Source organism: Oncorhynchus keta, chromosome 19 (assembly GCF_023373465.1).
Source record: "Oncorhynchus keta strain PuntledgeMale-10-30-2019 chromosome 19, Oket_V2, whole genome shotgun sequence".
In the NCBI taxonomy this organism is placed as follows: Eukaryota; Metazoa; Chordata; class Actinopteri; order Salmoniformes; family Salmonidae; genus Oncorhynchus; species Oncorhynchus keta.
In genome coordinates this window covers 51,772,238-51,786,690 of record NC_068439.1, presented here as the reverse complement: position 1 = coordinate 51,786,690, position 14,453 = coordinate 51,772,238, and the positions used below count along the sequence as shown (strand labels likewise).

The window sequence follows — 14,453 nt, the reverse complement described above, 5'->3', positions numbered from 1 at the left end:
CGGACCGGTCATGAAATAGACATAAGACAAATATCACACACACACAATCCTCAAAGTAGCAATTTGTTTTTTAATTTATGTATTTTTGAGGGCAGCCTTTTCCAGATGGCTTCATATAATTTGACCACTTTTTTGGAGATCCAAAATCTCTTAACTACCCCCATAAATACATAATCACATTACAGCGAGTTGAAATTGCATTATCATACTTATCCTCAGGGCTAGAACAGCATTTGACAGAATTGTATGTATTACACGCTTGAGCCACTTACATAGTAACAGTGGAGTGAGGGGGCTCTGGGGCAAAAGCAGACCAATCTCCGCAGTGCGTACGCACGCACACCCACACACACACACACACACACCACACACACCCACCCACACACACACACACCACACACACCACACACACCCACGCACACCCACACCCACCCACCCACCACACACCCACACACACCCACCCACCACACACCCACCCACACACACCCACACCACACACACACACACACCCCACACACACCCACCCACCCACACACACCACACACACCCACCCACCACACACCACCCACACACCACACACACACACACACACACACACACACACACACACACACACACACACACACACACACACACACACACACACACACACACACACACACACACACAGCCAACCTCTGGCAGACACACAGCAGCTGTTTCTAATGTGACTAAGTTACCATAATCCACTGTTCTGTTCCAGAGCACACAAGACAAGACGTCTTACATTTGTTTGGGCTGCCATGTGGATAAAGATAGACATACACACACACACACACACACACACTAGGGTTCAATGGCGGAACCGGTTACTGGGATTTAGCGCCAAAAAACACTCCCTTTTCCCAGGATAAATAAGTGCGAGAAACCAGTAAATTATAATACGTTATGTATATGAACAGCATGGTGTGAAATGGAACTGGTAAATGATATGTGAAGTCTAAATCTGTCTTCTCTACGGCCTCTGCATGATGAATCATCAACGCTCAGGGTGAGGACAGACAGCCCATCTCAGTATGGAGCGCAGCTCACAATGCATGTAGGCCTATCGTCTCATCTTGGTAACTTTTATTCTTGTCACAGGTAGGCCTGCATTTGCTGCAGCAGAGTCAGTAATATAAAGAGTGAATGTGTGTCTAATTTACCCATCGCCGTCTGGCTTTCGGGGGTCACCTTCTTTTTTTAATTGTAAAAATAATTGTTTTTATATTGCAGCTGCAGAGTTTTAACTTGAATACCGTTGCTTTAAATCAGTGTGCACACACTCTCTCACAGTCTTTCTCTCTCTCCATCATTCAGATTGCATCCAAAATAGATAATCCTGTTCTAGATTGATATATAGCCCTATGTACAGATGTTGTAGCCCACCTCCTTCAGGTAATACATTCAATGCAGTATTAGTCTTATATTCAGCTAATTAATGATGGGTTATGCATAGTAAGCTTCTAACTTAATAGCCTCTGTCTCTTGCGCAATACGCACGTAATCTGCTGGCCTCTCTCCTTTAAAAAAATGCTCCTTAGCTCTTGGAGTCCCATGCAAGAAAAGCTAGACCACATTTTTGTTTGCATTTCTTCTACCAATAGACTATTCGAAGAGGGACGAAAGCGCTTTGTTTGCTGAATGTGAAATACAGCAGCCCAATAGAACTCACCGGTAGTTTGAAAGAAGAGCGACCGCTCGATGGCGGAAGGCTACAGCAGTTATTTATTCAGACCCCATAACACTTCAGTCTTCACGAAGAGAAGTGAAATCCTTCTGCTTCTTATTCTAGTCCTACATTATTGATGGATGTCATTCAACTTCTAAAGACAAGGACAACAAAACGTATTTCATTTCACGTTTGGAAGCGAGGAATGAATAAAGCAACAATAGAGAGGGAAAGAGGAGGAAGGCTAATAACATTAGGGGAAATATTATGAAAGCTATATGTGCCAGCCTACTAATTATACAAATAGGCCCTATTATATTTCAAAATTAAAGTCAAATTTGGTGGCCTATACTTGTAACATTGTAGGCCTCATGTGCTGCACCAGAATCACAGAATCTCTCCCTGTGTTTATCATGGTTTGAACACGTTATTCCAGTACATATAATACAGTATAATACAACACAGTACAGTAACGCAGTCCACACTGAGAAATATTAGCCTAGTGGAGCTAGTTTCATTTATTTCACCAAGAGAACATATACCTAGTTACATCTATGGGCTTTTCTGTTTTTCTGTAGTGCTAAATGTGCAGTAGCCTATATCATATATGTATTGGATAACGGCATGTGTGCTTTTTTTGTGCTAGGGCTCATACAATGTTTTTAATATAGGTCTCATAAAATGTATTTCATGTATGGTTCATCAGGCTCAGGTAGCATCAGACTTTAATTTTGTTTTTATCAAAGTTCTAATCAAATCCAGACATAAACCTATTTATATGAATTGTAATGCTTTTGAACCACACTTTCGGTTTTGGCGGGAAATACCGGGCTGCCCGGGAGAAACGCGATTCATTCTCAGGATGGAACATCTGTAAAATACCGGGAAAATATTCAACCCTCTAACACGCACACACACACACGCACACATGCTGTACCATACATTGATCTCGTACTAGAGCACACATCTGCCTTGGAAGTGCGGAGGCAGAGAGCAGAAGAAAGGCAAACCCCAGATGCATATCCACTTGAAGTTAAATCATCCCTGTCCTGTCTGTGTGTGTAATACACCATGTAATGCACCACGACAGGGTTCTGATGAGATAATGCATGTCACCGGACTGGAGGCTGGCGAAGGCGAGGGAAGGGTGCCACCCTGTTTGATTCTATACAGATCAGATCAACGTGGATGTGTTTGCCTGCTTGTTTGATCTCAAAGATTTGATTAGGAAGATGGTGCCAGGTGTGTCATAAGATCTTGGTTTAATGAAAAGGAATGCTCGAGGGTTGGGGTAACAGGCATTTACCGATTGGTTGCTATGAAGGAAGTTCTTCCCCATAGAGATCCTATAATACACTCTATTTCATTCTGTGTTTCTTACCGTCGCCTCAAGCGAGAATGTTTTGGGCCTTGTGTCTGCAGGCGGTCCATTTATTCACAACTGATTGCTTTGACTGTTTTTGACAGGTGTGGAAGTGAACCAATCTACTAAAATACACATAAACAAGAAAAAAGCCTTGTACAGATGCAGTAGTAAGTCACCAAACACAGTAAAACCTACACAAAATACAAAATAATTCCCCTGGTGATGATGAGGACGCGTGGCATTTGCTCTGCCGTGCTTTCCTGTACATCTATAAACTCAAATACTGTATGTGTGGATATATATATATATTTTTTTACTGCATTCAATATTTTGTCCAGAGGATGTCAGTCATCTCAGACGTCTGCCTGAGCCCTATGTTCCAACTGTCACTGAACTGTCTAATAAAACCGCACATCAACGTCACCTCCTTTATGTTATGGTCAAATGAAAATCTGAAGGCAGAAATATTGTGTTTGATATGTACAAAGCATTTACAAAAGCTGTCGGGATGTGGATGTGATGTAGGTTCTTTGTGTGGGAATCGGCAAGCCTAACAGCCGTCCTAATCCCTTTAAATACAGGCAGGCGTCTGGGAGACAGCCCAGACTGAACACTGGTGTCAAAAGTGGAATTCTGTCTACAATTCTATGTTAGAATTACGATGAATGAATGGTGTAATATGTAGGCTAAGCTATGGTGATGATGGATGAAAAGGTAGCTGCGCCTCCTATCCTATAGTCATAGGAAGAGAGAGAGAGAGTGTGTGTGTGTGTGTGTGTGTGTGTGTGTGTGTGTGTGTGTGTGTGTGTGTGTGTGTGTGTGAGGGAGTGTGTGAGGGAGTGTGTGTGTGTGAGGGAGTGTGTGTGTGTGAGGGAGGGAGGAAGTGTATGTGGTATTGAATATAATAGTGCTGCTGTGTATTCCTCTGTCTTGGAGACTGAATATAGGTTAAGTTAATATTCAATATGTAACTTTTTGGTTGACCCGACCAAATTCACATAGAAATGTTAGTTATAGATCTTTCATTCTATGTGCACTATTTCTATACTTCCCATTCTTAAGTTTTGTTTGTGTCTTTAACTTTCAGTTTTGTACTTCAAAATTCAAAAGGCACTAGCACACTTGAGCAATCTTTTTTGCAGGTACATGGCAACAGTTGATCAAGATGAAGGAAAAAGGAAACCGCACACGGCTCTTGATAGTATCACTGATCTTTTTTGTTTTGTTTTTGTTGTTGTTTTTTGAATTTAAAAAAAATGTTTACCCCTTTTTTCTCCCCAATTTCGTGGTATCCAATTGTTGTTGTAGCTACTATCTTGTCTCATCGCTACAACTCCCGTACGGGCTCGGGAGAGACAAAGGTTAAAAGTCATGCGTCCTCCGGTACACAACCCAGCCAGCCGTACTGCTTCTTAACACAGCGCGCATCCAACCCGGAAGCCAGCCGCACCAATGTGTCGGAGACTACCTGGCAACCTTGGTTAGCGCGCACTGCGCCCGGCCCGCCACAGGAGTCGCTGGTGCGCGATGAGACAAGGACATCCCTACCGACCAAGCACTCCCTAACCCGGACGACGCCAATTGTGTGTCGCCCCACGGACCTCCCGGTCGCGGCCGGTTACGACAGAGCCTGGGCGCGAACACAGGGACTCTGATGGCACAGCTGGCACTGCAGTACAGCACCCTTAACCACTGCGCCACCCGGGAGGCCGTATCACTGATCTTTAATAAGCTTACGTATCGGCCTTCGTCAGAGCTTTTGTGAATTTCTTTAAATTAGCACCCTTATGTAGACCTAGCAGTGCATTTGAATGACCTAAAGCATGACATTTCTACCTTTAGATTTTGTGGCATAGAGAAAGTTAAGATATCAGACAGATATTAATAATACTCTGAGTATAAGACAATGCTTTTGGATTTTCACCCTCCAGACATTATTTCCTAAAGGTCTTAATGATGAAATGCCTGTGTATGTTATGTTGTGAATTTGAACATGAATTATGTCCCTATTTAAGATTACTCTGCTGTTTTTCATACGATGTACCAAATGATTAATGAAAACATGCTATGTCCTCCTTGTGGTTTTACAGACATGTTTAATATGTCTTATTTACACACTTTATCCGAAAATTTATGAAATGCATATTGTTATAAATGGTAGCATTTATTTGTTTTTCCTTCACCTCCAACCCCTTTTCATGCGTGGAACGGATGTGGGTGGGGCCAGGTCTACATAAGGGTGCTAATTTAAAGAAATTCACAAAAGCTCTGACTAATATGTGATATGTAAGCTTATTAAAGATCAGTGACACTATCAAGAGCAGTGTGCTGTTTCCAACCGAGGACAGATGATTTTTATGCACACTCGATCCCATTCTTGTGTGGCTTACCACTTTACGGCTGAGCCGTTGTTGCCCCTAGACGTTTCCACTTCACATTAACAGCACTGACAGCTCTAGCAGGGCCGACATTTGATGAACTGACTTGTTGGAAAGGTGGCACCCTATGATGGTGCGACGTTGAAAGTCACTGAGCTCTTCAGTAAGGCCATTCTACTGCCAGTGTTTGTCTATGGAGATTGCATGGCGGTGTGCTGAACGGGTGTGGCTGAAATAGCCGAATCCACTAATTTGAAGGGGTTGTTCACATACTTTTGTATATATAGTGTATATTTAATACATATCCACTTAATAAAAACCCTGTTCTGTTCCCATATTACTCCCTATTAATGAAATTCCATTTAGCTCATCTTCCCATTTTGGCTGCTTAGGTCCCTGTCTTGTCCCCCTCCCCCACTCCCCCTCTCCCTGTCACAGTCACAAAGGCTGGCCCCAGCAGGAGCAGGATGCGTCTAGCTTGGCCCTGGGTGGGGCTAGGGGCCGGTGGGGACCCTTTCTTCACTCCCCCTGGGGATTTGCATACTAAAGCCATGCCTCACAGCTGCTAGCTAGCTACCGTTCACTCCCTGAATGCATATTGGCAGAGAGGGGTGTGTGTGTGTGTGTGTGTGTGTGTGTGTGTGTGTGTGTGTGTGTGTGTGTGTGTGTGTGTGTGTGTGTGTGTGTGTGTGTGTGTGTGTGTGTGTGTGTGTGTGTGCGTGTGTGTGCGCGCGTGCGTGTGTGTGTGTGTAACAGAGTTGCCCTCCTCCAAACACAAAGGACTCTCCAGAGCCCCTGCCTGTGCCGGGTATCTGATGAACGGGGGGGGTTGGGTTACCAAGCCTGTCCTACTCCTCCTCTCTCCCTCCCTCCTTCTCCTCCCTCTGTCTTATTGCCAGGTTGGTGAGAGAAAGGGGGAGGAGGATTATGAGGATAGGGGACGGAGTTGTGTTTTTTGAGTCGGCTCCAAACTATGTCAGACAAGATGATACTGTCTGTTTTGTGCTCTCATTTTGGCTTCACATGAATAATGCCCTGCTTTAGAAGACTGTTCTGTTGTCTGTGTGTGTGTCTCTTTAATGCTGAGGGGTTGAGTGTTTGACAGGTTCTGTGGTAGATGCACAGTGTGCTTGACATGCGTTGTGTGCGAGTGTCTCCGTGTGTATGATTGTATATGACAGTAGACGTATGATGTGTGTGAAACACAGACACACTCCATAACCCCCGCCCTCTCATACTCAGCTGTGACTATACACCTCCTGACAGTCTTGTGTTTTCCTCTCCCCACCGCAGCCCTTCCACCCCATGGTGAACCTGCAGTGTTCGTCAGAACTCAGGATGTTCCTGTGTGCCCTCTACACTCCAGTGTGTACAGAGTACGGACGCATGACACTGCCCTGCCGACGACTGTGCCTGAGAGCCAAGGGAGACTGTTACAAACTCATGGACATGTTCGGCGTCACCTGGCCAGAAGAGATGGATTGTAACAGGTTAGTAGTCTACTGTACTGTCGGGTACACTTTTACACACATGGGGCACAAATGTATTTTTTGGTATCATTCCTTTTACCATGAATTTATCAGGAAATACCTGGTCATTCTGTACCATAGCATCAATAAGAATGGCAAAATGGTAATTCCACAATGGTAACACGTGATTTCCTAGCAAATACAAGGTCAAAACTGTGGAAACAGTATTGTAAAATACTACCTTTGTGTCTTTCTGTAGTTTAAATATAATGTGTCTAACATAAGCTGTTTCCTCTCCGTCCCCCAGGTTCCCAGACTGTGACGAGCCATACCCCCGTCCTGTAGATCTGCTGTCCAGGTCAGACTCCACAGAGTCGCCCATCTCCGTCCAGCGCGACTATGGCTTCTGGTGCCCCCGCGAGCTCAAGATCGACCCCGACCTGGGCTACACCTTCCTGGGTGTGAGGGACTGCTCGCCCCCTTGCCCCAACATGTACTTCCAGCGGGACGAGCTGGTCTTCGCCCGCTACTTCATCGGCGTGGTGTCTATCGTATGTCTCTCGGCAACCCTCTTCACCTTCCTCACCTTCCTCATCGACGTGTCCAGGTTCCGCTACCCGGAGCGGCCGATCATCTTCTACGCCGTGTGTTACATGATGGTGTCCCTGGTCTTCTTCCTGGGCTTCCTGTTGGAGGACCGGGTGGCGTGCAACGCGGCGAGCCCCGGGCGATTCCGGGCGTCCACCGTCACCCAAGGCTCCCATAACAAGGTGACCCATTGGCCGCGCAGTGATAGATTGTTTAATTAACTAATTGATTGATTGATTTACCATTTTCTCTGTGATATTCAGGGCTATTATATTATAATTTTTTGGTTGGTACGATATTTTCAATGTTCTTGGATTTTCAATGTCTTCAGTCTTTTTTAAACCTTGTTCTCTTCTCCTTCAACCCTCCTCCCCTCCAGGTGTGCACTCTGCTGTTCATGGTGCTCTACTTCTTCACCATGGCTGGCAGTGTGTGGTGGGTCATCCTCACCATCACCTGGTTCCTGGCTGCCGTGCCTAAGTGGGGCAGCGAGGCCATCGAGAAGAAGGCCTTGCTCTTCCATGCCTGTGCCTGGGGTCTGCCCGGCTGTCTGACTGTCACTCTGCTGGCCATGAACAAGATCGAAGGGGATAGTGTCAGCGGGGTGTGTTTTGTGGGGCTGTATGACCGCACAGCGCTGAGATGGTTCCTGCTGGTTCCGCTGGGCCTGGATGTACTGGTGAGAGGGCTGGAATGAGTCACAGTGGGATAAGGCGTGTGTAACAAATGGCAGCCTATTCCCTATATAGGGAATAGGGTGGCATTTGAGATGCAACCTAGGTGATTCAGTAAAGTATTTGTAGGATGTTCTTTGTGGGTGTGTGTGCACATGCACAAAGTTCAGTAAACGTGTTGACACTGTTTGTGCCTTCTCCTTCGATTATACCACGGTCATACACATCTCAAAAGTCATAGGAAAGTGGATCTGAATGGAACTGTAGGAAATTATTGAAATTGTTAGCTACCCAACCAATATACCGTGTTCATTTCCTGGTCTTCTTATGTCATCATCTTTTGTCTAATCCTTCCATATCAACTCTGTCTGATTCTAGGTGGGGGTGGCGTTGCTGCTAGCGGGCATCCTGGCGTTGAACCGCGTCCGTATGGAGATTCCTCTGGAGAAGGAGAACCAGGACAAGCTGGTGAAGTTTATGATCCGCATCGGGGTGTTCTCTGTGCTCTACCTGGTCCCTCTGCTGACGGTCATAGCCTGCTACCTGTATGAGAACAGCTATAGGACTGTCTGGGAGACTACCTGGGTACAGGAGCGCTGCAGAGAGTACCACATCCCCTGTCCATACCAGGTGAGATCCAAACTCTAACCAGTACACCACGTCCCCTGTACATACCAGGTGAGATCCATACTCTAACCAGTACACCACGTCCCCTGTCCATACCAGGTGAGATCCATACTCTAACCAGTACACCACATCCCCTGTACATACCAGGTGAGATCCATACTCTAACCAGTACACCACATCCCCTGTACATACCAGGTGAGATCCATACTCTAACCAGTACACCACATCCCCTGTCCATACCAGGTGAGATCCATACTCTAACCAGTACACCACATCCCCTGTCCATACCAGGTGAGATCCATACTCTAACCAGTACACCACATCCCCTGTCCATACCAGGTGAGATCCATACTCTAACCAGTACACCACATCCCCTGTCCATACCAGGTGAGATCCATACTCTAACCAGTACACCACATCCCCTGTCCATACCAGGTGAGATCCATACTCTAACCAGTACACCACATCCCCTGTCCATACCAGGTGAGATCCATACTCTAACCAGTACACCACATCCCCTGTCCATACCAGGTCAGATTAGGGCTGCTGCAGTGACCGTATTACCGCCATGCTGGCAGTCATGAGTCATGACCGCAGTAGAATTCCATGTGACCGTTGAATCAGGGTATTCTCCTCTTATGCACTCAGGACATGCATTGGTAGTACCCTAATGACAATTAGATCACTAATGGCCTGGTACTCAAGGCTCTATTGTCCCTCTAACCACCCTTACAGCAGTGAAAATGCAATTGAAAATCACATCGAGCACTTATCATCAAAACAGCATCGTGCTTTTAAAACTCACCTCACTGTGATTGATCAATTTGAAGAAAGAAGTTCAACAGCAGGTGGAAACGTGGATGTTGTGGATGTTATCTCAAAGCCTAACACAATGAAATGGACAGCGCTTTCTAAGGGGATGATTGATTCAAAACATCCATGTGCATACAGTGCCTTCGGAAATAATTCAGACGCCTTGACTTTTTCCACATTTAAATCAAAATAAACCCTCCTCCATATACACACAATACCCCATATTGACGAAGCGAAAACAGTGTTTCAGACATTTTTGCAAATGTATACAAAAAATAAAAAATAAAAATCCTTATTTTACATACACTACCAGTCAAAAGTTTGGACACACATACTCAATCCATTTTTTTAAAGTAAAAAAAAAAAAAGTTATATATTGTAGAATAATAGTGAAGACATCCAAACTATGAAATAACACATATGGAATCATGTAGCAGAAAATAAAAGTGTTAAACAAATCTAAATATATTTTATATTTGAGATCCTTCAAAGTAGCCACCATTTGCCTTGATGACATCTTTGCACACTCATTCAGCTTCATGAGGTAGTTCAATTAACAGGTGTGCCTTGATAAAAGTTAATTTGTGGAATTTCTTTCCTTCTTAATGTGTTTGAGCCAATCAAGTTGTGTTGTGAGAAGGTAGGGGTGACGATAACCCTATTTGGTAAAAGACCAAGTCCATTTTATGGCAAGAACAGCTCAAATAAGCAAAGAGAAACGACAGTCCATCATTACTTTAACATGAAGGTCAGTCAATCTGGAAAATTTCAAGAACTTTGAAAGTTTCTTCAAGTGCTTTCGCTAAAAACCATCAAGCGATGAAACTGGCTCTCACGAGGACCGCAACAGGAACGGAAGACTGAGAGTTACCTCTGCTGCAGAGGATAAATTAATTAGTTACCAGCCTCAGATTTCAGGTCAAATAAATGCTTCACAAGTAACAGACACATCTCAACATCAACTGTTCAGAGGAGACTGCGTGAATCAGGCCTTCATGGTTGAATTGCTGCAAAGAAACCACTACTAAAGAACACCAATAATAAGAAGAGACTTGCTTGGGCCAAGAAACATGAGCAATGGACATTAGATTGGTGGAAAGCTGATGGGTCCTTAATTTGAGATTTTTGGTTCCAACCACCGCGTCTTTGAGGAATGCTTTTCCAACTGTCTTGAAGGAGTTCCCACATATGCTGAGCACTTTCAGGTTGCTTCTCCTTCACTCTACGGTCCAACTCATCCCTGATGGTAGAGTGGCCAGACGAAAGCCACTCCTCAGTATAAGGCGTATGACAGCCCGCTTGGAGTTTGCCAAAAGGCACCTAAAGACCCTCAGACTATGAGAAACAAGATTCTCTGGTCTGATGAAACCAAGATTGAACACTTTGGCCTGAATGCCAAGCGTCACATCTGGAGGAAACCTGGCACCATCCCTATGGTGAAGCATGGTGGTGGCAGCATCATGCTGTGGGGATGTTTTTCAGCGGCAGGGACTGGGAGACTAGTCAGGATTGAGGCAAAGATGAACAGAGCAAAGTACAGAGAGATCCTTGATGAAAACCTGCTTCAGAGCGCTCAGGACCTCCGACTGGGGTGAAGGTTCACTTTCCAACAGGGCAACAACCCCAAGCACACAGCCAAGACAACGCAGGACTGGGTTAGGAACAAGTCTCTTAATGTCCTTGAGTAGCCCAGCCAGAGCCAGGACTTGAACCAGATCTAACATCTCTGGAGAGACCTGAAAATAGCTGTGCAGCAATCCTCCACATCCAACCTGACAGAGCTTGAGAAGATCTGCAGAGAAAAATGTGAGAAACTCCCCAAATACAGGTGTGCCAAACTTGTAGGGTCATACCCAAGAATACTAAAGGCTGTAATCGCTGCCAAAGGTGCTTCAAGAAAGTACTGAGTAGAGGGTCTGAATACTTATGTAAATGTGATATTTCAGATATAAAAAAAATATTTAAAAATCAAACAATTCTAAAAAACATGTTTTTCTTTGTCATTGTGGGGTATTGTGTGTAGGTCTGAATTCTTTCGAATGCACAGTATTCGTTTATTCATAAATGTATGAGGCCAAGCCCGATAAAATTCCTTGAACCAAAATGATGCTCGTGCCGTTATACAATACACAGCTTACCACATACTATGCATGGCAGAAAAACATAAAACAAAACTGATTTAAGATGTCTTTGGTACATAATTGGTCTTGTCTATACTCCACAATTAAACGCATTTGAGTAATCGTGTGGACTTTATTATGTTGCATACTGGATGGACTGGATTACCTTATGCTACGCTCCAAAATGTCTATCCACGAGTCTGGGAGAGAATGTATAGCCCTAGGAGATACTGTTGGTTCATTGATTGTGCAGGGCGGCTTACAGTTAGCTTACAATTATAGAGAATTTGTATATGATTTTGAATAGCCTAGTAATGGGGATTTGGTTATATTTTCATAATTAATAGGCTTACATTACCTTTAGCTACAGAAAATCTCACCACTATGCATTTCCCTTTTCTCGTCTCTCTCTCCTTCATTTTTTTTCTCACGTGCGCAGACGGTTTGTCAATAGTTTAGTGAAATATGTTTAGTTGCGAAAACATGTTACTATCGATGTTCCCGTACAGATGTAAATTTGTTTCCGAAATTAAGCGCTGGGTATCTGCAGGAACAGGATTGGAGAACCCATGGCATACAGAATTTGGGCGGAATATCACCTGTCGGACAGCGAGAGCATGCTCCTCAAACAGTGGTTGACGTGTGTAGTGAAATAAATGGTCTTATATTTATTTGTCAGCGGTTCATATTAAGCACAGCTCAAATATAAAACAGAAGTAGCGTATCCGGCAACATTGGAAAAACCTGCAGGAAAGCGCGCAGCCTCCATTCGCTATTCGAGTGCATAGCCTACGGAATATGTCTTTATTCCACTGCCCCTGGTCCTGCCCATTTGATAATGATCCATTCTAAATGGAAACTCATTTGACATATTAGTAAAGACAAGATTAAATTGAGAATAGTCTGATGGGTGAAAAAATGATCACGTGATGAGAGAACAGCTGTGTAGCTTAAGGCGAAGACAGAGCGCAAGCTTCTTCTTCTTTTTTAGCATATAGAGGCATCGTGGAACCCATATATGTTTTGATTTCTGAGAAATTCTATGGTTTGTATCATTCACAACTAAAGTTGCTAAGTAATTCCAATATATAGTGTAGCCTATAGGACCTGTTTCAAATGAGCACTTTTACGCTCAACATAGCCACTTCATATAAGCACTCCATTCTATATTACTCAGCCAAGGTAAATGATATCCTTCTTACAATAACATTATATTATATCAAATAATGTTATGGGACTTATAAGCATATATTGTCAGCTAAATGAACAAGCCTACAGCCTATGGCATAGAGCATAGCCAGATAACATACAGTAGGCCAACTCATTTTCTTTTGCATGTCAATAATCGGCCGACATAACTTCATGACCACCACAGCACAAGGTGAGATCCAAACTCTAACCAATACACCATATCCCCTGTCTTACCAGGTATACCATGTACCCCCTTTCTTAAGCACTACGCTACATTACATCTACTCTAACCACTACACCATACACCGGTCCATAGGATGTAATATCAGATTATACAGCTACTGTAACCATTTCTAGAAACTACAATCAACTACACTCAAATATTATTATAACCCCTACAGTACATCAGTCATTCTCAACCAGGGGGCCTGTGAGCTTTCATGGGGTCCCAAGAAAAAAAGATGGAATTGAATTCTGGTGCCAAGTTCAATAAGGGAAAGAAAAACAACAGAGTAAGAAACATGTATTTCAGTCTCACACAGTAGTTGTATTCCCAACACACCGAGCTCCAGTGTTCCAGTTCAAACACAGACCGGGGAGAGATCTCAGGTTGGTTCTATTTAATAGATGAAGCACTTCAGAGAACCTACTCTCTGCCTGGAGCAGTGGAACAACATCCCCACTCATCTGAAGAAGCAGTTAATCATTCAAACACTTCATCCTTGCTGCTGTAAAATGGTAGCATTTGTGTGTGTGTGCGTGTGCGTGTGCGTGTGTGTGTGTGTGTGTGTGTGCGTTGTGCTTCTTTTTCTGTCCTCCTTAAAAAGGTTTTGTGTTACTAGTTACTGTGGTGGCACAGATAGCAGAGTTTGGATGGGTAGAGAAGTGAAAAGAGTGAATAGCTTCTCTACTTGTTTGTTTGTAGCAAGTATCTAGATGTCACTCTTTTTCAGTTCCATGGCCACGTTTGGATGTGTGATGGTGTGTAATCTCTTGCCTTTTAGTTAGTTCTAAAGGAAGGCTGGTTGGCACACAGTAGAGCATTTGTGTGCATGTGTGTCTGTCCGTGTCCGTCTCCGTGTGTTTCCATGTGTGTGTCTCTGTGTGTGTGTGTGTGTGTGTGTGTGTGTGTGTGTGTGTGTGTGTGTGTGTGTGTGTGTGTGTGTGTGTGTGTGTGTGTGTGTGTGTGTGTGTGTGTGTGTGTGTGTATAAATGTGTGTACCCCCAACAAAGATAGCTTATGACGGCATTAGAGGCCTGTTACGATGGGGGAAACAGAGGGGGAAGGCCGGGGGGAGGCAAAGAGAGTCGTTTGGGGCCTTAATCTGTCATGCAAGCGTTACTGTGTAAGAGAGCGGTGAGTTAATTTCTCCCAGAGGTTCTGTTGCTGGGGGAAAGATGGATCAGAGAGAAGGGCGACACTATTGTAATGCAGTTTTAAAGAAAGTAAAGCTACTGTATGGACCAAACTACACAGGCAAAATGTAATAGTGAGGAATGTCTGTGGTTTGGTAACGGCTAGTAAGGGAAGGGTACT

The 14,453-nt window shown here is 44.1% G+C and overlaps 1 protein-coding gene across 3 annotated transcripts in view; it reads left to right on the top strand.

The window, feature by feature from the left end:
* LOC118398449 (frizzled-3-like) overlaps positions 1 to 14,453 on the top strand; it is a 29,905-nt gene that overhangs the window by 7,989 nt on the left and 7,463 nt on the right. For all 3 annotated transcript variants that reach the window (XM_035793782.2, XM_035793785.2, XM_035793784.2), the window contains exons 3-6: positions 6,728 to 6,924; positions 7,211 to 7,673; positions 7,871 to 8,170; positions 8,544 to 8,795. In XM_035793782.2, the coding sequence (XP_035649675.1) occupies positions 6,728 to 6,924; positions 7,211 to 7,673; positions 7,871 to 8,170; positions 8,544 to 8,795 (1,212 nt within the window). The remainder of the gene's footprint in view (positions 1 to 6,727; positions 6,925 to 7,210; positions 7,674 to 7,870; positions 8,171 to 8,543; positions 8,796 to 14,453) is intronic.